The 24,685-nt window shown below is 55.6% G+C and overlaps 1 protein-coding gene across 1 annotated transcript; it reads right to left on the bottom strand.

Moving 5' to 3' along the window:
* Positions 1–1,470: 1,470 nt before the first annotated feature.
* PLEKHO2 (pleckstrin homology domain containing O2) lies at positions 1,471–24,097 on the bottom strand. Its single transcript, XM_086321499.1, has 6 exons — positions 23,652–24,097; positions 17,629–17,778; positions 12,662–12,778; positions 8,070–8,174; positions 6,466–6,564; positions 1,471–4,493 (listed from the first exon to the last, which is right to left on the bottom strand). Exons 1-6 carry the CDS (start codon positions 23,661–23,663, stop codon positions 3,477–3,479), a joined length of 1,500 nt encoding a protein of 499 aa, XP_086177625.1. The 5' UTR covers positions 23,664–24,097; the 3' UTR covers positions 1,471–3,476.
* Between the last annotated feature and the right edge of the window lie 588 nt (positions 24,098–24,685).

The following is a 24,685-nucleotide window of genomic DNA, read 5'->3' as shown; positions in this document are numbered from 1 at the left end:
CCCTTTATGAGTGAGGAAACTGAGGCCTCCAGAGGCTGAGCTTCACTGAGGTCCCTGGTGGGACTCGACACCTTGCCAGCAGCTTGACTTGCCTTGGTCACTTGGCTTGGAGCTGTCTGCTGGCCCAGGGGTTTCTATAGAGCACTCAGCAAAGCCGTGGGTCCTGCTGAGATATGTCAGGGGTGCCACAGGCATCAGGTGAGGCCCAGGCTCACCCCAACCAGGACCAGGCTCTGAGGTTAAAATGGCAGCTGGAATAATTTTGAACCATCATAGGAAATACCTGTTCAGGCAAGAATCATCAGTGGAGACTAGATCTAGAGGGAAATTTTGATGAGATGCAACACATTTATGAATGGTCCTTTTTTTTTTTAAGGCCACACTATGTGGAATGTGAGACCTTATTTCCCTGACCAGGATCGAACCAGTGGCCCCAGCACCGGAAGCACAGAGTCTTTATCACTGCACCACCAGGGAAGTCCTGTGCATGGTCTCTAAATGTCTCCCAGATTGCTTATTAGTTACAAAGAAAAATGTGTAACTATGCCGTAGAAGAATTAGACACTTTGGGTGATCAAAATTAACATTATCAGTGAAGGGCAGATGGAGATTGTCTCCAGATATGATGTCCTGAGAAGGACCTAACATCACCTGTGCAGTTCTCTGGGTGAGACTCTCTGACTTTGATCTAACTTGATGTATGAGGAAATCGCAACAAACCCCAAATGAGGACTATTCTATTAAAAAGCTGGGGAGGACTGTATTCTTCAAAAATACCCACATCATGAAAAACAGAAGCTGTGGAAACATTTCAGATTAAAGGGGACTTAAAGGGACATGTATGCAATATTCAACCCTACCCTGGAGGTAACATATGATTAAAGGTTATTAATGGGTCTAATGATAAAACCAGAATATGAACAGTATTCCATCCATGTTAAATTTCCTGAAGTTCCTAACTGTACTATGATTAATAATAGAAGATGCTTATTTTTAGGAAATACATACTGAAGTATTTAGAGGAAAGGAGCCATGATAACTAATTCTCCGAAGTCTCCAAAAGAGAACTGTATGTCTATAACAGAAAAAAGGCACTCAAGAGATAAGCCAACAGATCAACCTGAGTATATAAGTGTTCTTTGTAACTGTACTTACTCTTGCAAGGTTTCTGTGTTTGAAATTGTTTCCAATAAAGTTTTTAAAAACTGAAAAGTACTGTTCCCTCTGATACTTAGCCCTCAGGCTGTAGAAACACGTTGGGTGGAAGGGGTGAGACTGCAAGGCCAGACCAAGTTTAGCGAAGACGGAGCACTGTGAGAAGGTGAGCCCCCCGGCCTGGCCTGTGAGAAGGGGGCCCTGGAACAGAGTTTGGAGGACTGGTGATGCCCTCATCAACCGCCAACTATCCTCTGCTTCCATGAGGCCCTGGAGCTGGTCTCCACATCAACAAACAGGCTTGTGGCAGAGAAGTTCCATAAAAAGGGATTTATTGCCAAACTTCAAGAAAGGCGCTTCATAAGCAGAAGACATGGAATGCCATCCTCCTCCGGGAGGCCAGCCAGACAGCCCCTGCATATTCCGGACCCTCCTCCCCTCCCCTGGAAGCTGGCGTCCCCCACGGGTCCAGGCTGCCAAGGCACAGGCACCCCATAGGAACCAATGGCATCAAGCCACTGAGGTGACCCCAGAGCTGCTTGCTCAGCCTGGTCACTTATCAGAGCAGGAAACTGCAGCTCTAGTCCCAGGAAGGAGGTGATTTGGTGAATGCCTCACCCAGCCCAGGTGGCTGGTGAGGGAAGGCTGTTCCCCAAAGAAGACTGCAGGGGCTACGTGAAGGTGGGCCCCTGGTGACATTCTTGCTCTCATACTGGAGACACATGGAGAGACGGGTGGACCTTGATCTAATCTGATGTATGAGGAAACCTCATACAGGCTAGGTCTGGGAGCCTAATCTGTTCAAGGAGTGTGGTTCAGGGAGGCCAATGGGGGCTCACGAGTCATGACATTGCTGCTCGCCCACACGCCTGCCCAGTCAGGCCGCAGAGTGGACACGTGCCCCTCCTGATACCTGCCACTACCCTCAAGAGCCAAACAGAAGCAGAGTAAAGAAGGCAGGGACCTGCACCTGCAGGCCTCAGTGGGCATGACTAGTGGCTGGGGGTGGGGCGATGGGCAGGAAGGCCAAAGCACGCAGCTGTGAGCTTCCCTCTCTTTCAGTAAACAAAAGTGCACTTGCAGAAACCCCTGAGCAGGCCTGTCAGAAGCTGCTCCTACTCCCACAGGCCCCAGGGAGTGGCTGTGGCCCTCAGAGCCTCCGCACCTTACAAACCCTGCCCTCAGTCCAGCCGCTGCAGCAGGACAGAGACCGGATGTGCTCTGGAGCCAGAGATGATATTGCAGGGAAAGGGTAGGGACAGAACGGGCCAGGAAAGGGACAGGAGATAAAGCTCCTTCCACAAGGAAGTTCAGGAGGAGCAGTCCATGTGGAGCCGGAGCCACGGGAGGAGGGGAAAGGGGAGAGGAAAGTGATTTCAGGCCCAACAGCTGCGGTCAGCATTCAAAGAAATAACTGAGATACTGGACCCATCTGGGTTGAGAAGGAACCAAGGAGACCCAGATATAAATCCCATCTGGGAAGCACAGACGTTGGGGCAGCTTCACTCCTGAATGTTGATTTATAATGAATTACATACAGGATTTTCTGATGCTGACATCAGGTTCACCTGAACAGGAATGTGCAAGGCTGGACCCAAGCTGGTTCAGGGGCAGGGACGAGACTACGAGACCCTTCGAGTTCCTCCTCCACCCTGGAATCCACCAAGCCCGGCTCACCAGAGGGGAAGGCCTGCAGAATAGGAAACGGGCCCAGGGAAGGGCCACATAGCTAATGGCTTTCTCACACAGATGCCTCCCACCTGCCTTCAGAGGCCCCAGCTGGGATCCAGGTCACGGTCAACTGAAGGCCGAACCTCTGGTCTGGACCCAAGGCCCCAGCCACTTCTGGGAAGAGGTGGGTGGGGCGGGTCAGTTATGGCTTGAAGCTGCCTCTGCCATGAGGCTCTGCCTGGGAACATCTGGCCATGGAGGCTGCAGGGGGGCTCAGCTGTGCTCTATTCAGAAGTCAGGAATGTAAACTATTGAGGGCGGGAAGTAGAGATGATGCCGCCCCCGGAAACCCCGAGCACTGTGCCAAGGCCCTGGGGCTGTTCGGAACAACCACACAAGCACAGACGTCCCGAGTGTGTGCTCCCAGCCCAAGCCTAGAACCGGAGGCCCAGCCAGACAGTAGCCCTGGGCGCTACCTGGCACCTCTGGCCAGGGCAGGGAGGAAAGGATCCCAGGAGTCTCTGCAGGTCCTGGCCAAACCCCGGCATGCCTGATGGCCCTTCTACAGCCTGAAGCAGCACATTTCTCGGCAGGGCTGGGCTCTGAGGGACTAAGCCGGCCAGCAGGGAATGTCCCTGGCCCGGCAGGCCCTAGGGTACGCTTCTCCTGTAGAGGGTCACCAGCTCCCTCCTCTTCTCCCGGAGCCCAGGTGCTTCCTGGTTCATCTCTTCCAGATCCCTGATCTCCTGAAGGACCTGGGTGGCCTGTCTCAGCTGCTCCACAGCCTGGCTGAGCAACGTCTCGGCGTTCACGGAGGTGGACTCACCGCCCAGCACCTTGTTCAACAGTTTCTCTGTCTTTTCCGAGGCCACCTTCACCTCCAGCTGAGCCCTATGCAGCTGCTCCCCAGGCTGCCTCCGACGTTGGGGGCCTTCCCCCAGCAGGTCCCCCAGGGAGGAGCAGCGGGGATGGAGCTGAGGTTGCGGGTCCCAGGGGGGCAGGGCGGTGGATGTCGTTGCAGCCTTTGGGGGAGTTCCTGGGGGGCCTGCAGCCTGGGATGACTGGAGGGGCTCAGGACTGTCATCCACACCATTCACTGAGACCTCTGCTGGGCCTGGAGCAGACGCCTCAGAGGCCCCAGGACTCTGAGCTGGCCCAGAAGCCTCCATGCCACTCATGGACGCTTTCAGTTTCTCCGATAAGATCTTGGGTGGGGGGGTAGGGGGCTTCCCACCCTCCCTGGGCCCAGCCTCAGAAGTCTCAGCACCTGGCACCTGGGGCGGTTCTGCACTCTCAGAGTCAGGGTCCTCCTCAGGGCTGGGGTTCTCCCAGCTCACCTTCAGCTTGTCAGGCAGGATCCTGTTGGGGGGCTGCTCAGAGTCACTGTCCTCCACCACTGGAGTCTCCGAGTCTTCTTGGCTTTCAGGGTGGGCCTCAGAGCTTGCTGGGACAGGGGCAGGGGCGCTCTGCCCCACAGGGGTCTCCATTCTGTCGCCAGCACTGCTGGTCTCAGGTGCTGGGGAAGGCTTGGCAGGAGGCATGGGCGGCCGAGGTGTCTCCCGCGGCTGGGCTGCGTCAACATCGTTACTAGGGGCTAACACTGGTGGCCCGCTGTCCGGAACATCGAGGTCCAGACGTGAAAGCCCATCAGATGCGGCATTGGCTACCTGCAAGGGCAGGACATGGCATCAACTTGCATGACCGGCCACTGGGTCAGCTGTGCCCACCTACAAGAGTACTCAAGTCCTCTCATCCAGGCTTCCCATGCCCTGGCCTCCCACGCCGTCCATGCCCTTTGCTCTGGCTTCCAAAGCCACCTGATGAGTAGCTAAAGTGATTCTCTGATGAATCCTCTCATCTCTCTCACCTCCATAAAATTCCTGATTTTGGAATCACAGGCCAGGAAGCCAGAACCAAGGTGTCCTCTCGGGCCTCAGCCTGGCTTCTTCCAGCTTGTGTAACAGGCTGCTCTTTTGAAAGGCAACTGTGCTGGCCTGGGTGGCAGGGAACATGGTTTCCAGCCCTATTTCAGCCCCCCTAGTTGGCTGTAGGCCTTGGGAGGGTCCCTTCTCGGCAACCACCCACCCAGCAGGCGACAGGATCAGATCTCACACACGAGTCTCCTGCATCACCCTGCGCTCACTCGCTGTGGAGACTTCTGTCCGGCCTGCCAGCCCTCTGGGCCAGCGCTCTCCAGCCTTCCCCTGCCCAGCTGCTCAGCAGCCAGTGCCCATCCTCCTCATGTCATCACACGTGGCCCCAGACATGGGCAGCCCGAGACCACAGCTGACCGCCAGAGGAGAACAGCTGCACCCAACAGGCAGCTGTCCCCACCTGGCCCCAGGGGCCCACAGGGACACCCAGCAGCTCCAAGGTCATGGGGACAACTCAGAGGGCCTGGAGTGGGACTGGGCAGGAGGCCCCTCACGGTCTTCACTCCCTTTCACACGCAAAGGGTGACCCGGTCTATACGTGTCCTCAGTCACGGGACACGAGTCCCTCCCTAAATTCTTCTCAGAGGGTCCCCCTCTCCAAGGCTGCCCCTCTCCATAGCTCCCAGGCTTCCTCCCTCAGACATGCCTTTCCTCTCTGGCTGCTTCAGTCACTCCCTCTGCAGGATGTTTTCCCTCAGCGGACAGACATGAATAGGCTGTCTCATCTCAAAAGCAAACCATCCAATGACCTAGACCCCCTTCTGTCTCCCTCCTTCCCCGCCACGGTCTCCATCACACCAGCACCCCCAGCTCTGGGCGCCATGACAGCCCAAAGCCGACTCCTTCTCTGAGAAAATGTGCCAGAATCATCACCATCTGCCTTTTCGCCAGTCCTGCCCCATGACTTGTGGCTGCCAACCTGGCTGATGACCCATGGTCCAGGGCCCTTCTCTCTGGATGCACCCCTCTCAGGCTTCCTCTTTCTTGGCTCCCTGGGCCCCTCATTCCTCAAAGGTAACATTTGCTGAGGTTCTTTCCTGTCCTCCAAGGTCTGAGGAAGGACTCCTCCCTTCCCCCTCCCCTGACCATAACTTCTTCCCAATTCCTTGTGTCCAGGGCCTCCTTGTGTCCTTCCCCCTCCCACGCCCGGGTCTCCTGGCATGTGGGCACTCTGACAACCGTCCATGTCCACTCTGCCTCCCTGAGCCCTGAATTCAGTCACAAGCCCAGGTGGCTCTTGCTGCCCAGTGTCTCTCCACTGGCCCCTCCCTTTACACCCCTCCTGGAGCCTGGAGGCCCTACCTCTGCCTCTATTTTCTGGCCCCTGCCTTTCCCTGCATCAACCCAACCCATACTACCCAGGGCCTCCAACTGACATCTGGAACACACCCTTCCATCCATCCTGCCCCAAAGACCTCCACAATTTCCTCCCCCACCCCGCCTTCCCACACCATCTCCCAGTCAAAGGGACGGAGCACACCTTAAACTCCTCTGCTGGGGCCTCAAACTCACACCATTCTTTACACCCAGGACCTCCCTCACTCCAAGTCTCCCCACTGAAACCCTTCCTGTGCTTCAAGGGTCAGCTCAGCCTGATGCTAAGAGTGCTTAGGAACAAGGTAGCCCCCGAGCCCGCTGCCCCCTAAGCAGCTGGGTCCAGGCTCAACTGACCCCCAACCCTTGCAAGCTGGGGGCAAGGCCTTACCTCCTTCAGGTGGACTCTCGTAGGAGGCCGGCGCCGCTGGTCCCTACGTACGCGGTCCCGTGTCACATGCTCCAGGACACAGCTCTTATCCACCTTGACCTGGGAATGAGGAAACCGTTGTCAGTCCCCACCCAGCCTTGGGAAGAGGAAGAAATGCCCAGGTGATGATCTGACCCAGAGGTGGGGTCTGCACCTCCTCCTTGCTTGACAGGGTCAAGTGCCCCGCACTGTCTCTCTGAGGCCTCTCCCTGCATCCAGGTCTCTGCTTTTCTAACCCTGTCTCTACACGGCCTTTGTCGTCTCTCTGCAACCTAAGGCTCTCCCTCTTCTGCAGCTGCCCTCTGTGCCCCAGTCTTCCTGCCCAAACGCAGGCTATCAGCCCTCACTTCTCAGTCCACTGCAAATATATAAGCAGCCCTGTGGCTGTTTTTGTGCCTAGCTGGGGGGAATGCGGAGGAGACAGCCCATGATCCCCTAGTACCCGGCTTCCAGAAAAGGCCTTCCTTGGCCCCAGTCACTCTCCCAGGACCCCTGAGGATCCTGAAAGAAAGCTCAAGAAAGACCAGCGACTCTACTCCCCCTGGGTCAGGAAGCCTGAAGGGCACCCTCTCTGAGGGTGAGGAATGTGGGCAAGGAGTAGCCAGGAAGCCACAGTGAGAGGCATGTGGGAAATCCAGACTGAATCCCAGTGCAGCTGGTCCCTGTGATGGGGGGTGTTCTAAGACTCTTCTCCCCTGAGGTGAGACTCAGGCCCACCTGGGGGTCTTTGCAGTGGAGCAGCTGGTCCTGCTCCATCAAGGCTGTCAGCTAAGGCCATGCTCCTGTGGCCTCCAACATCCTCTCCCATGAAACGGGGACACTTTACCAAACTAGTGAAGGGCTGAATATGACAGTCACATAAGACGTGACCTGGGAGCCATGGCTGCCAGTAAGGGAACCTGGGTGTTAAGACGGAACTTGCCTGGGAGAATTCATTCCCCATCAACCTCAGTCTTCTGCAATCCAAGGGGTCACTCTAGGTGGCCCCCAGGTCCATTTTAGCCCAAATATCTATGAATCCATAATGTCAAAGATAAACCCTCCCTAGGAGATCTGGCCCTGCGGGATACCCTTCCTGCCAAGAGTCTGATCACGGCCCTGCTGGCATCACCACTTCAGACAGGAGGCTGGATGGCCACTGCAGACAGATAAGGAGGGCCTGGCCTAGAGACAGCCAAGCTCGGACTTCACAGCCCAACTGAAGAGTGAGTTGTCAGGCTCTCAGCTCACCCCAGACCTCTCTGCCCTGGGCCCACCTGCTGTTATGGCTGGATCTGGGTTGGAAAGGAAGCATGGTTGCAACCAGTCAAATTCTACCCATGTTTTAATTTAAAAATACATACTTAAATTTCCTTACACCTCAGTTTCCTCATCTGTAATATGGGAACACAGACATTTACTTTGAAGTGTGTTGTGAGGATTAAATGAGGGAACAACAGCAGGTGCCCCAGTGTTTATAGCAGTGACATAATCAAGGGCTTGTCTGGGGTGGGGGGCAGGGTCCACTCTGAGATCACACGTGGAGGCAAAAGAGCCCCAGAGCAGTCCAGAGGACTGCATCGCACCTCATCGAAAGCCTTGTTCTTGCCTCGATTGATTCCTTCGTTGAGGGCTTTGATCCAGGATTCCTTCTCCTCCCCACTGGGTGCCTGGAATTTGATGTCACTGACCTGCAACAGACATGGGTGTGAAGGATGGCAGACATTTATAAGGGTTCACACTTGGGGTCTTAGGGAAACTTCCCACCACAGCCTGAAGTCTACATTCCCACAGCTGGTCAGGAGCAAATCAAAATCATCCCCATATTAGGTCTCACACGGGGGCTCCAGAGCAAGGGAGGAAACAGACCCATCAGAGAAGGGGCCTCTCCATGTATACAGCCGCCAGGGATTTGGATTCAAATCAGCCTTGCCCAGACCTGTTCTCACCCTCTGTGACTCCCCCAGACTGCAGCCTGACCTCTGAGATTTCGCTGTGAAGTAGGAATATAGGCCCAGTCTACATCTGCCAGACTGAGTACAACGGCACAGGCGACAGGCGTGAGGGGTGGCCATCAGAGAAGGCCTACCAGAACAAGGGCCACCGACAGCTGCCCAGGGGCCCCACACCCAGTCCTGGCCAAGTGAAAAGTCCCAGGGTCTCCGTTCTGGCCTTGAATCATGAACTGAAAGAGAGAAAGAGTCTTAGGGGGCCCATTTCAGCCCCCTCATCATACAGATAAGGCTCATCAGAGAGATGGGACTTGGCCAAGGTGGCCTGAAGTAACCCCATGGCTCAGCCTCACATCCCCTCTCACTGAACCCCACGCCACAGGTCCCTTCCCACCTCAGGCAGGAGCTCCAAGCTCCTACATTAGAATCAGTGGCAGCTCAGAGAGGCCCCTCCTGGCCAGCCCCCAAGGTCAGACAGGAAACAGTGGAAGGAGTGAAGCCACTCAGAATGAGGAGCTGCCTTCCGTGGCGGACACAGCAGTAGGGCCCCTGAGCCAGACAGACCAGCACTCACAGCTGACCGACCCTGCACTTCAGGGAGCTGTGAAGATCAATGATGTAGCAAAGCGTTAAACGTGGAAGTGGGCACAGACAGGGTGCTCACTCATAGGAACTGTCACCATTTCTCTCCTGCACAAAACAGTCCTAATTTCCTTCTCTGGAAAAAGGGATGCCACTGCCTGCTACAAGCCAATGCTGAGGGAACTGAACACCCTGCTGACTCAGTGGTAAAGAATCCGCCTGCCAGTGCAGGTAATGCAGGTTCGATCCCTGGGTCTGGAGGATCCCCTGGAGGGGGAAATGGCAACTCACTGGGAAATCCCATGGACAGAGAAGCCTGGTTCACTACAGTCCATGGGGTCACACAAGAGATGGGCAAGACTTAGCAACTAAATAATAACAAAGCCAGGGCCTGGCACATAGTGGGTACTCAGTAAGTAGTTACTGAATGAACAGCTCATCAATGAATGAGCTGGCCCTTGGTTCCCGTTTTGGGGCCTCTCCCAACTCTCTGACCTCGAGATGCCCTAGTTCTTTGTCGGGCAGGTCACCAGCTGCCCATCCCGGCCCGGGTATTGGATCGTGCCTTCCCTCCTGCCGTTCTCCTGGTTATGTAACACCCGGCCCGCCTGGCCCCCTCAGCATCCTCGTTATATAACTTCCTCCTGGCTGCCTCTGAGTTCTCCTCATACAGGGCCCTGGTCCCACCCACCTCCCCACGCCAGGCACAGCCAAATGCTCATTTGCATGACCAGGGTAAATTCGATCCTGGCAGGAGATCGGCAGCTAAGTCAGAAACCCCAGGGCACCTTGGCAACTGCCTCAGCCCAGCCATCAGGGCTGCTCAGGGCTCAGGAAGGGACAGCACTGCATCTGAGCTCTGAAAGGGCCCGCTCAACCCTTTGATGGGGTTTGCGAGTACGGGGGCCCCAGGCAGCCCAACAGCCCAGCTACTGTCCCTGCTTGCAACCCGAGTCAGTGGGGTGGGGCCCCTGCCTGGTGCAGGACTTAGCATCCCAGACAGCTTGAGAAGCATACACTTGAACTCAGAAAAAGATGCAGCAAGAGTGGGGCAGAGAATGAGCACTGGCCGAGGAGTCAACATCAGAGTTCTAGTCCCACTAACCTGCAATGAGAACTGCAAGGGTCTCTTTACTAACTGGGGCCTCAATGGGACAAAAAATCCAACCACTGCACCCAACCCAAACTGTAACTCTTTTCCATTGGCCAGCCCACCTAAGCAGGCTGGGGGGAGTGTGCCAGCCCAGGGGTTCCCAAGGAGAAGGAATACGAAGTTATACAGGACCTAGCCCCACCCTAAAGAACCCAGTAATCCTGCCTGAATGAGCTAGGCATCAGAATAGAGACAGATAGAAGGGTGATCAGAATAGGGACAGAAGACCAAGAAGTTGCTCCTCTTGCCCCACCCCCACCCCACATCCTGAAGAGCCACAGGCTGTACCGATGGTCCCTCCCCAAGCCTTCCCAAGAAGCCCCAGGGCACAGGACCCGCTAGGAGTTCACCGCCAGGAGTTCAGAAGCTAACAGGACTGGACACAGAGAAGGCCCACTTGGCTGGGAAAGGGGGGAGGACAAAATGGCAGAGAGGAAAGAAGTGGGAGGGGGAGAGAGGAGGCAGGAAAGAGGAAAGGGCCAAGCTGGCTGAAACCAGTGGGGCAGCAAGGCCCAGCAGAGGCCACCCTGCTTCCTGGCAGCGTCTGCCTGTGACCTCATGGCAGGGGTGTGGGGACGGGGAGGCAGGAGGGAGAGGGGCATGCAAGACACTGGAGTCTTTGTTTATTTGATTAGAGGGGAAAAAAGGCGGCCTCAGGACCAGACAGCCGGGGTCATGTGACCTCCTGGCCAGCCTGTGGCCTCACTGAGGACGGGAACACCCAAGGCGATAGGAGAGGAGGGTGAGAGGGTGCGGGGGAGCTGGGAGCGGGGGAGCGGTGCTCTGTGCAGTCCACCATCTGATCTCTGGAGAGCCCCCACTCTCTGTGTGAGCTCCTGGGGTACCAAGGGTCGGGGTCCCTTGAGCTGAAACAAGGGTGGGCTGTGTTCCCACTACCCAGTAGCCCCCACCAATCATGCCACAGCCCCAACTCCCCAACTCACTGTCCTGTTCCTAGAGTCACCCAGAGCCAACCTGAACTCCTGGCTTCACTGGGGGATGAAAGGGAGGGTGTTGGCAGAAGCAGCTGAGAACACAGCTGCATAAACAGGCCGCTTACTCGGAAGGTGATGTCCCACCCTGAGTGAGGCCTGAACCACCTAGCCCACCATCAGCTGGTTCTCAGAGAAACGAGGCGGTCCACAGAACGGCACTGGCAGAGGACAGAGATGCAAGACCCCTCTGCCTACATCCACAGGCGCTCACCAAGGGACACACAGACGCAGACAACCCCTGGGCCAGGCGAGCACTCTCCTGCACACAGAGGTGCACACACGGGCCTCAGGCACACAGGCCAACCTTCCCACACAGCGCACTCTACACATCTCCCAAACACACACACACACACACACAAATACAGCACCACTCAGAGGGAAAGTGCGCCTCCAGAACAGGGTAGGGGTTCTAGGGCCTGAAAGACCAAAATATGGCTGCTCTCCCCATCTTCCTCATGGAACCCTAAGCAGCAGAAGTCAAGTGAAACCTGCCCCTGACCTTGGCACAACCCCATCCCTGGGATCAGAGCTCCATGCTTCCTTGCTCCCACCTACCACTGAGTGGGACAGAAGGTTATTGAGTCAAGCCATCATGGTCTCCCCCCGGGGACCATAGAGGACTGGGCTCCTGGCCCTTAAAGCTATGAAAGAATCACAATGGCCTGGGGCAAGCCCAGACCAGGCCCGCTCCCCAGCACCCAGCTTCTGTGACTCAGCCCCTCTCTGCGAGGCTCCACATGACGAGCAGAAGCTGGGGTGAGGCACGGCCCAGCTGCAGATGGGCGCGAGCTGGCGAGCAGCACTGTGCACACCAGCCTCCTGACATCTGTGAAATTCTGCCACATGGCAACACCCACCCAGACTCCCTGCCAGAGATGAGGGGTGCAAACAGCGAACTCTGTCCATGTACATAGCCTGTCCCAGGGAATGAACCTCTCAGGCAACAGACTTCCTCCAGTTTTAGCCAAGAAAGGACAACGCAAAAGGAAGAAGGCTGGAGCTGTGGGTCTGAGCATTGAAGCTAGGATGGAAGGTAGGAGGGGTGGCCCACCCAGGAAGGCCTGGGATGAAGGAAGGGTGTGGTTGCCCGACTCTGGCAGGGTGCCGAGGTCTGGTGGGGTGAAGACTTCATCCCTACCCTTCCTGCCTCAGCCCCTGGCCTTCTGTGTCCAGGCGGTGGGAGAATGCCAAGGGCCCACCTCTCAAAGACTACTTTTCAACTACAGCCCCCAGGGCCTAGAAGGGGAGACGGTAGTGGAGCTCTCGGCAGAGCCCTAAACGCACCTCCTATCAACCAGGGGCTGGGGGGATCCAAGACAAAAACAAACCAAAGGTCCCACCACAGCAGAACCTGGGTCTGAGCCTCCGCCACACTGAACAGAGACCCATCAGGCTTGCATCCTGGGGCCCAGACTGTTTCAAGAACCTTCCAGGGTGACCTTCCCCAGCAGACCCTGGCCTGGAGGGAGGTCAGCCAGCAGCGGGCTCAGCCCTACCTTGTTCCCCGGGGACCGCAGCAGGATAAAGCGATGCTTCCGCTTGAGGAGGGCACGAAGGTCCTGGCACTTCTCATAGCTGCCCAGCTCCACTGTCTCCACACACTTCTGCTCATCCTGGGAGGGAGACAGAGGGAACACAGTAAGCGCCAGATGCCCCTAGACCCTCAAACACCCAGGCCCGCCCCAGAGCCTGATCCCACTCAATGAGGGCATTGCTTGGTCAGAGGGGGCCCTCGGGCTGCCAATCAACCACCAAGAGGTGGCATTCAGACCCGGCAAGTAGACGATGTTCAGTCCACACTGGTTGGAGGGATGTCCTCAAAGCTCTCCATCCATATAAGAAATGGGCTCTCAGCACAAAGGTAGGTAGCAGGATTGATTCAGATATGCCTAAGGCCAAAGGAGGAAATGGGGGAAGCTGGAAGGGCTTAGGCAAGTGTGCCTGGGAGTCCGTGCAGGCCCAGAAGCCAGGCAGAGATCAGTGCAAGAGGTGGCCTGGAAGGAGGAGCAAGTTGAAAGGAAAAAAAGGCTTTCCAGGTAGAGCCACAGAGAGAAGCTGTTTGGGGCTATAAGACCTGACTTCACCACAGTGATCCGGAGTTGACTTCCCCACTGGGCATCTTCCTCTTCTGACCCTTCACCTGGGGTGAGAGGCCACTCTCCGTGGCCAGCACAACAGACAGGGCAAGAGCTCCTTCAAGAGCATCCCGAGCCTGTCACCATGAGGATTCATCACTAGTAGGGCTGGTGGCCGGACAGTGACCAGTCTCTTCTTGGCCACCTCTGGACACTGCCCGGGCCACCTTCCCTCACGCCAGCCCTGGCTCTTGAGTGTATTCTCCTGGGCTCCACCCGCCAGGGGCCTCTCCAGCAAGTGGCCTGGGACATGCTCCTCCCTCAGTGGTGATCAGCTGCTTCCTATTCTGGGGAAGACCAGGCTGAGACAGCTTCCTCAGTGTGTCACACTCTCCCCCTGGAGACTCCAGGGAAGTAGTTGCATGCCCTGGGAGACTGGCTGGCAAGTGAAGTCAACTCTTGCTGTTGACACCATGCAGAGCCAGCAAGAGCATCCAACCAGGGACCACTTCGGGGCTCTGCAGTTTTGGGTGGAATATCTGGGAGGAAGGCAGTTGACTCGATTCTTTGCAGAGGAAATACCCCAATTTCCCTCCATGATAATTCTCACCTACGAAGAAACCCTGACACTTAGCAAGCCCTTTTGCTTCCCTGATTTTCCAGAGTCCCTCAAGCACCCTGAAATCCTAGAATCCCAGGATTTGCCTCATTTTATAGAGAAAAAGACCCACTCCAGTGTTCTTGCCTGGAGAATCCCAGGGACGGGGAGCCTGGTAGGCTGCCATCTATGGGGTCGCACAGAGTCTGACACGACTGAAGTGACTTAGCAGCAGCAGCATAGAAAAAAAGAATGAGACCTGAAGGCAAAGGGAACTGCCCTAGGGCACAGACCCAAATATGGGCTTCCTCAGTGGCTCAGCAGTAAAGAATCCACCTGCAATGCAGGAGACACAGGAAATAGGGGTTTGACCTTGGGTCAGGAAAATCCTCTGGAAGAGGACATGGCACCCACTCCAGTATTCTTGCCAGGAAAATCCCATGGACTGAGGAGCCTGGCAGGTGACAATCCATAGGATCACAAAAGAGTCGGACCTGACAGAGCAACCTACCACACATAGACCCAAACATAGGAGCAGTGCCAAATGGAAACACACATCCTCTGACTTCCAAGCCAGAGCCCGTTTAGCACGCCACACTCCTTCCAGCCAGAGCCAGAGGCTGGACAGTGGCCCTAGCAGCAGGTTGCTCTGCACTAGTGGTCCTCCAGGTGTGGCACCTGGGCCAGCAGCAGTCGCATCACCTGGGGACTTGTCAGAAATGCTCATCCTCAAGCCCCCACCCTATTGAATCATAATCTTGGGGGAATGTGCCAGCAATCTGAGTTTTAACAAGCCCTCCAGGTGATTCTGATATTTGCAAAAGCTTGCAAACCTCTGCCCTACACCAGAGATTCTCAACCTTGGTGGTACCTGGTAGCTTTAAAAATCCCCATGCCCAGGCAACATCCCAGACCAATTACATTAGGATCCCTGGAGGACAGAGCCCAGACATTAGTATTTTCCAAAGCAGATGACTGTACAGCTAAGGTTTGTAACCACTGACCTACTCTCTCTTCAGCCCCTCAGGGAAAGGGCAATAGGTAGCCAGGGTGACCTGTCTCTCCCATCTAGATTCAAACAAGTATCTTTTCCCATTCCTGCCTCCATGCACCTCTTTCCAATCCTTAGTCTTCAATCCACTGCAAGTGTCCACACTCAACAAAAGGCTGGTAAAATCCACCTGCTCCAGGAAGCTGCCCTGCTCTCCCACACAAGCCTGAGCCCCAGTGCTCTCTCTCCTCTGACATTCCCCATCTGCAGGCATCTTACTAGGCGCTAGGGACACGCTGTCATGGGGAAGGACGTCCTAACTCCCTGGAGCCACCGCTCTCCACCTCTGTTGCCTGTGTCTCCTTTCTGTTCCCCTGCCAGTGTCCTATAAGGAGCGGCGCTCCAGAGGAAAAGTTTGCTAAACTGAATGCCTGACTCAGAGCAAGACTCCAGGTTTCTTCCCTCCGATCCCAGAGAGAGATCCTCACCTACCTACCCCATGTGCACAGGCCTCCCCACACTGGGAAGATAACTGGGCCAAACACACCCTCCTCTGTCTGGAAACAAAAGGTCAGTCCATCTCCACCACCCAGTTCCCCACCGCTGCCTGACCTGGGTCTCCTCTCAACCTGAATCGCTGAATCATCTGGCCCTTCTGCAGCTCAGAAAAATCGGATAATCCAGCAGGCACTGGGCGGGGACAACACTTTTGGAATGTCAGCCTCACTGACAGCAAAGAAACAGCCAAGAGTCATTCGCACTCGCCTAGTTCCTTACATCAGAAAGGGGAATTGAACATTTCTCAATTCCCTCTCCTGTGCCAAGCTCCCCCACCCCCGAGTACTAAGTTCTTGAAACCGCCTTGAGGTTTTTAATAGTGTGTTTTTTTTTTAAAGCGTGATTTAGACTTTTCGTGTTTAGGGGATGTGAAATCCTTCCTGCTTCCCAGACGCGTCCAGATGTAGAGAGGTGGCCCAGGACAAGGCTGGCAGCACCTGACGAGCTGACAGCTGGGGGCCTGTCATCAATTCTTATGGTAGCTGGAACTGGAGGAGGCTGTGACAGCCCTCTTTACTTATAAAAATAGCCCCCTGCAGCCACTACAGCATATCCTGATTTGGTGGCAGTGCAGAACGTCTGGGGACTGTCTGCATAATTCACCCCCTTGGCCTTCTCTGGCTGTTTCTCTGACACCCCAGCTCCACAAGCCTGGGGACTCAGCCAGGAAAGGTGAGGTGCATCTCAAAAGCAGCTCCTTTAAATGCCTAGCTCTCTCTTGGCCTGGGACAAGGACGAATTGACCAGGTCAGCCTGAGGCACACCAACAGGTGCTGATGGGGAACAGGCAAGATCCCCATTCCCCTGCCCCCAGCCCAGTTCTTCCCCACATACCCATTCGTCAGAGGCACACAGCAACAGCCCTCTTACAGCCTCAACCCCAAAACACAAAAAGCATTCCCAAGTAAAGACCACCTTTTCGCCCCAGGTCTTCACCCAGAACTTTATCAACACTTACTCGACACACAACTTCCACATGCTGGGTTGTCTAAATTCCAAGCCTTCCAAAATGAAAAGGGGCACGAGTCTGAAGTGGAAAGATGCGGGGACTGTGAGAGGCACAAGGACAGCAAAAGAGGCAACCGGAAGGTTGATGTTAAAGGAGAAAGAAAAGCTGAAAAGTACAGTCCGGCAGTAGGAACAGCTGGCTCACCAGTGACTGAGTCACTAAGGAAGACTGTTTAGGCCAGCATCTTCTGCTGAAGCAGGCAGACAAGAATATCCAACATATTTTAGAGCAGCGGTCCCCAAACTTTTGGTCACCAGGAAACTATTTTGTGGAAGATCACTTTTCCGTGGAGCAGCGGTAGGAGGATGGTTTTGGGGTGATTCAAGCACGTTTCGTTTACTGTGCACTTTATTTCTAATCTAATGCTGCTGCTGATCCAACAGAGGTACCGGTCCTTGACCTCAACGTTGGGGCACCCCTGTTTTAGAGGACTTCCATAAAAAACAAGTTTTAGAGTTTACTTGCTGGCATAGCTGGATGGAGAGCTCCCTGACTTTGGGTCTAGATCTGACCTTCTTTTACTGAGACGCACAGGATCTGGCCACCCTGGGCCTCAGGATCCTCCTCTGTAGCATGTGACATGACGGCTGCTCTTCAGGGACTGTCGTGAGCATCGTCCAAGAAGTTGCTGTGAAGTTGCTCAGTCGTGTCTGACTCTTTGCAACCCCATGGACTGTAGCCCACCACGCTCCTCCGTCCATGGAATTTTCCAGGCAAGAGTACTGGAGTGGTTTGCCATTTCCTTTTCCAGGGGATCTTCCCAACCCAGGGACTGAACTCGGGTCTTCCACATTGCAGGCAGACGCTTTACCATCTGAGCTACCAGGGAAGCCCATAGTCCAAAAGGGGTAGGCAAGATCGCCAAACAAGAATGAGAAGTAAGTATTATTTCTACTCTCATTACTGAGTCGAGCAAGCTTCAGTTTTCTGGAAACTTCACGTAAGTGGAACCTAGCCCCGGGACAGCAAGCTGCAGAGTAGGTGGCCAGCTGAGGAGATGCACGCATCCCTACCCACATACACCTCAAAGAGCCCTCATCTGGGAGCCCTACACTTACATCTAGAGGTACTGCCTTTGCACTGCACAGGCCCAGAGAAAACCAGGCACTTGCCCAAGGTTGCACAGCACGTCCAAAGTGAAACAACGGGCCAGGATCCCTTTCTGGCCTGGGCTGCCCTCACTCGGCTCCCCAACGCAGAACACTCAGACTCAGGAGCAGGCCGGTCCTTACCTCATTCTCGTAGACCAGCAACTGGGCCTGGCAGAGGAGCAGGTAGCGGTCCTTCCAGAGCCCTAGGAAGCCCCCGCTGCTCTTCTTGATCCAGCCAGCCTTGTCCGCCGTCTGCGCACTCCGAGGCTTCTGGCCCCCCTCCTTCACACCCTATAACAGAGCATTCGGACACACCATGAGGGCTGCTGCCCGGAGGCCACACGGAGATGTATCCCTCTGCTGGATATCACCTTACGTGAATTCCCGCCCCCCCAATCCCTGAGGCAGTTACTCTCAATCCAGTATCAGAGATGGAAATAACAGCAGCCACAATAATAACCACAGGCACCGTATATTGAGTCACTGTATTATGTTTTACACAAACTGCCTAATTTAACCCATGCAACTACCCTCCTAGATGGTAGCATCCTCATCCACATATCACTGCAGACTGAAGCTCCGACAGGGGACATGACTTACCAGAGTCACACCACTGGAAGGACAAAATCAGAATTCACACTGGGCCTCTGACCTCGCATTCCCCTCCACTATTCTGCTCCCCATGTATTCATTCAACCACGTCAACACACGTGGTACTGAGCACCCACAACGTCAAGGATGCTGGAGTAGGCAGGGAAGAATAAAAATAACACATCTCTGCCCTTTCAGAACTAGCAATGCAGGGAAGGAGGAGCTGAACAAATAAACACCAGAGATAAACACACGAACAAGTGTGAAATGCTATGAAGCTATCAGTGAGAGTTAAGTGAAGAGGAGGGAGTAAGACAGGATGGTGGGGGACCTGGTTCAGGTCAGGGTGGCATAGGCCTCTCAGAAAAAAGGATGTCCAAGCAGGATCAGAAGGATGGGAGGAGGCAGGCAGACAGAATGCTAATCTTCCTCCTCACCCCTGCCTTTCCAGAGAGCCCTCTCGGCAGCCCCTGCGTCCAGCCCCAAAGCAGAAGGTTCCACTGCCCTCATCCATGCCCCAGGTCAGGACTTTAGCGCAGCCACCCCACTTGACGAGGGCTGCCTTCAACCAGAGGCAGGTACAGGAGGTAAACTCAAACCCTTCTCGAGGACATAGCAGCCACCCTGGAGCCTTCAGGCCAGTCACTGACATCTCGTGCCTCTTGGTGAGCCACCTAGGTAGCTGAGTGCCAGGTATATGCCTACCAGGTGGGGCCAAATTCACATTTAGTACCCTGCACCCAGTACTGTTTCTTTACACCTAATGGGTGCTTGAGAAAACCTGTGAAATGAAAAGAAAAATACACCCAGTTTGCTAACCACTTTGCTTCAATGACTGGTACCCACAGCGCTGAGTGTGAAGGGGAGGGTGGAGGAGAAGGGGCTAAGAGCATGTCAGAACCTACAGGATGCTAGAAGGAAATCAGCACTGACTAATTTTGACTACTTTATAATTTACATAAAGCTTAAAAAGGGGGGCTCCAGTTAAAAGGAGCACATCTCTCCCCAGAGATACCCTGTGGCCACCAATGCTTTTAGAAGGACAAGTCCAGAGAGAAGAGCGGTGAGCTGTCAGGAGTGGGGCAGGGCATGGCCTCCCTGAGCTCCATCACAGCAGGGAACCCCCAGTCTGGTCCTTACTGTGGCCCCCTCCCCCACTGCATTGCACACTCCGCTGGTTAGGAGTCTGAGCTTTGAAGCCCAAGCCACACAGACCAGAGGCAAGTCACATGATCTCTCTGAGCCTCAGTTTCTTCATTGGTGACATGCTGATATTTACAAAAGTTGCAAGGACTGTAACTCTGTGAGGCTGGGGATTTTTGTTTTGTTTACTGTTGTATCCCCAGTGGCTAGACAGTGTCTGGTACACAGTAGGTGCTCAATAAATGTTTGTTGCTAAATAAAAAGATACAACATATAAAGCAATGCCTAGGACCCCTAAACTTAGTCAATGGCAGCTGTCACTGTTACTGTTGTCACTGCCTTTCCCTCTGCCTCTCAGGGACCCTGTCCCTGCCTGGTTCAGAATTCAGGACAAGACCTATCTGGGCTCAGCTGCTGGGCCTCAATGCCCCCAGGAGCTCCAGGAATATGAGGTGCCCCCTAAAGATCTCTCTCTAACTTATAGATGGCAAGAGAAATGGAGAAGTGGAATAGTCCCAAATGGTGTTCCCGGATGGAGGATGAGGAAGTGAGAGGCTTGCTGACAGGCTAGTTATGAGCCACCCTTATTAGGAGAAAGGACTTCGGGGCCCTTTGACAAGAAGGGGGGCTCTAGCATCCTACTATGCACCCAAAGCCCCATCCTCATCACTTGTGTTCAGCCCTATGGGCTGTGTGACCCATTGAGGCCTTCTCCACTCAGGGACCCCTGCAAGCTGGCCTAGGCCCAGGGCTGGAGGGGAAGAAGTGGGACAAGGGAAATCCCACCCCCACATTTGACATGTCACACCCCTCCATTAGCAACTACAGCAGCTGGCCATCCCCCCCCCACCCCCACCCTGCCTGCAGACTTAGGCTTCTCTTACACAAGACTGCAGAGCAGCAGCCCAGATCTCCCACCTCTGAGCTCCAAACTTGCCTCCTGTTTCCAGGGGCCCACCCACGACCCCATGGGATCTCACAGCCCCTCTACTTGTGACCTCTCCTGCCTGCCTCACCGACAGCCCGAGATGTGAAAACTTCCTGCCAGCTGGAAGCTCCGGGGGCAAGGCTGGAAGCTTGTGTCCTGATGCATCCTCTTTGCAAGTAGCAGAGCAGCGTCCAGTGACTGCCATGATTGTATGAGCCAGAAGCAAGTCCAGAGCCTTCAGGGATGTGGATATCAGCATGGGGCTGAGACAAGGCACTCGGGGATGGGGGTGACAACTGAGGGACTGGAGGTGGTACAAACCCAAGCCCGTAGGTGGGTCTCCTGGCCAGGAATCAGTCACAGCAGATACCAGCATACAGGCCTGGCTGGAGATCAGAGTCCCACTACCCTTCACCCAGTCCCTCTCCTGCCCCTCAGACACTCTCCCACGAGGAGGCTGGCTATCTATGTCCCAGTAAGTTTTAATAAGTGGCCCTTCCCCTTGGTAGGGCTCAGAGGGGAGGTTTTGTCCTGCTCACCCCAGTTTCTTGGCCTCCTCTCTCATTGACCAGCTGACCACTCTTCTTCCTGTTTCGCCCTCTCTTCTCCCCCGCATCCTCACTCAAGCCCCTCCCCGTGCCCACCGTGCGCAGCTTCTGAGGCACCCCTGGGCACCAGCCTGGCTCTGCTTTGCCTGAAAGGGGAGGGTCTCTGGGTCATTTGAAAGAAGAAAGGTCAAAGAAAGGTCAAAGAAAGGAAAAGACATCAGGTCAGCCCAGCCCTGTGCACAGAAAGGAACCATGCCAGGGAGAGACAGACCAGCAGAAAAGAACTTGCTGGCACCTCACATCACAGAAAGCTTGGGATAATGACCTTTGCTCTTGAACTGGACTAAACCCCATGATGCTCTGACCAAACTCTGTTAAGAACCCACCATGTCAGAGCCCTGTGATGGGGCAATCAGAGAGAGGAAGCACAGGCTCTGCGTGGGGAACTTCCAGTCCGATGGGCACAACACAGACCCCGCACAAGGGAAACCCCCAGTCTGGGGGCTGGGTGGGCACCCTCTGCTTGAGAGGATCCCAGTCCGTTGGGAGGGCTCCAGCACCTACCCAGACGGGTACCCAGTCTTGGCTCTCTGGTAGGGCAAGGGCTTGGCATTAGTTTGGGAAGCCCTTGCAGAAGGAAGGGTTTTGGCAGGATTGTGAGAAAGGAGACACATATCTTGGCCCAGAGAAGGGCATCAAAGACCCTACATTTTCAACCCCTTCACTACAGGATGAGAAATTGCAGGCCAGAAAGAGTCGAAGATTAGCTCAAGGTCCCAAAACCTGTACTGGGACAGGCCACTGCCCTGCCACTCTCTAGATGGGTAAGGGCAAAGGAGCAGCCTGGTGCCACTGGAGGCCAAGCCAGGGAAAGGCATGGCTGAGAGGAGGGGGCAGAACCCCAGGGCGGAGACAGGAAAGCCTGAGTCCAGTTGCAACAATAACCTCATACTGATCACTGCAGCTTTCAAAGCTTTTGCACATAAACCATCACATTTCTGGACTGCCCACCTCCTTCATTTTACAGATGGGGAAACTATGGCCCTGAGAACACAGATGGACAGAAGCCCAGTGGACCCGCACTTCCGCACCAAACCTCAACCTGATGAAACTACCATCCTATTATATGGAGGAGGTAACTGAGGGGCCTTGGCACCAGTGTGCCTGGGGAGGAAGTTCAAAGCTAGGGGTAGAACTAAAGGAGCCATTTGGGAGTGAGGTGAGGAGGCCAGCCTGGGGTCATGGGGCAGAGAAGGTGACTACAATCTGAGCAGTGTTTAAGAGAAAGGAGGATGGGTTCTGAGGCCTGGAGAAAAAAGAGGAAGTGGTGGGGAGAAGAAATGGGAGGAAAAGAGGGATGCCAAAGGAGGGGTAGAGAACAGGGAACCCCTGGTCATGTGGGGAGGTGGTGGACAAAGCCCATACCCTAGGTATGCAGGGAGCTTTTGGCATCTGGGAGTTAGTAAATGGCAATGTTAGAGACTCAAGACCAGAGGAGTAGAGGGCTGGGTTGACCACCAGACAAGCCATTGGACGAGGAGGCCCCAGGAGAACTTCCCTTAATTGAGGGGGGTGCGGTGGCCAGAGCAGCTCGGAGATCGAGTAGTCCTGTCCCACATCCTCTGGGAGAAGAGGAGAGGAAGAAGCCCAGGCCTCATAGCAAGGGTAAGGGAGCCCCACCCCTGTCAGCAAGAAACCACAGCAAATCATAGTGGCCTGACTGTGCCCCCTATTTCCACCCACTCTGAGAGAAGGGGCTACAATCAAGACCGGGGGAGGAGACCAGGCCCAATATTTTATAGAAGAGGAAATGCAGGCTTAGAGGGGAAGTGACTTATCTACCATCCCACACAAGTGCAGGGCCTGGCCTGAGGGAACTCGGACAGATACCGCAGCTGCTCCTGGACAGTGTTCCCAGGAAGCAGGGAGATGAGCACGGATGGGGACACAGGCAGTCTGGTCCCCAGCTGGCCAGGGTTGCCCCAAGAGCGAAGGTTTCATTTTTCCTCCCCACCTATCCAGGCAAAGACACAGCCCCTCCCCTCCGTTTGGGAGGGGCAGAAGCTGAGACCCCCTTGGGGGACCAGAAGCAAAATCCTCTAGTCTCAGCAGGCCCCTCCCTAGTTTATTCATTCCACAGTCACACATTAAGTGCTGGCAGTGTGCCTGGAAGAGGGGGCTACTGAGAGAACTGAGTTTGCAAGTAAAGGGTGGGGGTCACAGAGTGCTTGACCACACTCCAGACCATGAAGGTCCTGAGGGGAATGAGGGAGGCTCAAGGGCCACTGCTGGTCCAGCTGACCAGCTCCTCCAGGGAATCAGCCCTCCAGGGATGTGAGGATGGCAGGGGCAGGGATCAGCCTTGATCAGGGCCTGACACCTAATCAGGGAAGAAGCTGGACCCACCAGGGATAAAGGACCTACAGGGATTTAGGGGAGAAAACACAACTTCTCCAGTCCTCCAGCCACCAGACAGAGTCACAGCCTCAAGATTCCTTGAGACAAGGACTCCAGGACCCACAGACCCACAACACACACACACACACACACACACAGTGCCCTTTTAGGATCCGACGTGGAGCACAGGGAGTCAGTGATAACAAGGGCTCGAGCCCAGCGACTCAGGCTACTTTCAGCAAGTCATCAAACTCACCGGAGCCTCAGTCTCTCCATCTGTCCAATGGGAACAACCAGCACCACCATGATCATAGTTGGTGGGAGAAGACAGAAATAATGAAGGAGAATGGGTCTGCGATCCCTTACTCCCGCTCCCGCCTCATCTCATTGGGCCTAGGCTCTGCCTGGGGGATTGGCGTGGACAGGGTGGGTGGGGGTGTCCGGAGACCCGCCGCAGGAGAGGGGCTGGCTGGAACAAGGGCCTGAGCCAGGCTCCCCAACCGCCGCAAGAGTCTCAAAGACCCCAGCCCAGGCCCCTCGACTGGCCCGGCCCTCACCTCCTCTTCCATGACGAGTCCGCTGAGGTCCGGCTGCTCGACCGCTCGGCCGCTCACTCCCGGCGCCGCGCGGTCTCCGATACCTCCATCAACCGCCGGCCGGGCGGCGGCTCTGCGCTTTCTGTCCCGCTGGCTGCCGGGGGCCCAAGAAACTTCGGGGGGGCGGGGCCGAGGGCGGGGAGAGGCTTCCGGGGGCCGGGGGCGGGGTCCGGGGAGGGGACTAGAGGGGCCTGAAGGCCCCGGTCTGGGCGGGAAACTGGGACCGGGGCCGGGCCGAGGGAGGAGCCTGGGCGGGGCCCGGCGGGGGCTTGGGACTTGGATGGAGGAACCCGAGCTGGAGGAAGACAGAGGGGACCGAGCGGAGAGCTTTCCCCGACCCGCGGAAGGACAGGGACTGGAAAGGAATAAGGGGTGCGGGGGACCGGCAGGGGGAGGGGGCTTCCGGCCAGAGGCGGAGGCGAGGGGAACGGGCGGGGTCCGAGGGCGGGGCCGGGGTGGGGCAGGACCGAGCGAGCCCCCGAGGTGCTGACTGCTCCCGCCTTTGAGATCTCCTGACCGAGTGGGCTGCGGTTGCCAGACTGGGCTAACCGGCCTGGACGGCCCAGAAATGGGGGCAATCAAGAGATTCCTTCTTTCCTCCCTGACCCTGGGGTAGTGGCAACGACTGGTCCTCCTCCCCGGAATCTCCTGGTAGGGCGGCGCCTGGAGCTCGGATCCCAAGCGAGTCGTATAACGGGAAGACCTGGGGCTGGGACTCTGGACTCCCGCGTCCCTTTGCGGGTGGAGGTCTGCTTCTGGCTCTCAGGGCCAGAGGTCCTGAGAGGGCCACAGGTCCCCAAATCAGTGTTCTGCCCTCGCTGGGCATTGCTCAGAGCTATCCGCCTCTCTAATTCCTGTATCTGAGGGGTCCCCTCCCCCCATCCAGCAGTGAATCTTGCAGCCTTGACAACCTTGCTGGGAAGTGAAATGTAAGGATAATGGTGTTAGTTAGATCTTGTGCCCTAACTTTACACTTAGAGAAACAGAGATCTACA

The sequence above is a fragment of the Bos grunniens genome, chromosome 10, assembly GCF_055505025.1.
Source record: "Bos grunniens cultivar Pamir isolate PY7600 chromosome 10, Bosgru_T2T1.0, whole genome shotgun sequence".
Taxonomy (NCBI): domain Eukaryota; kingdom Metazoa; phylum Chordata; class Mammalia; order Artiodactyla; family Bovidae; genus Bos; species Bos grunniens.
This window is presented reverse-complemented; position numbering and strand designations above follow the sequence as displayed.

Coding starts and splice junctions, on each gene's coding strand:
- PLEKHO2 (XM_086321499.1), bottom strand. Junction 6,565..8,069: donor AGAACAAGGCTTTCGATGAG/GTGCGATGCAGT, acceptor CCTCATTCCCAG/GTCAAGGTGGATAAGAGCTG. Junction 4,494..6,465: donor CGAGAGTCCACCTGAAGGAG/GTAAGGCCTTGC, acceptor CTGCCCTTGCAG/GTAGCCAATGCCGCATCTGA.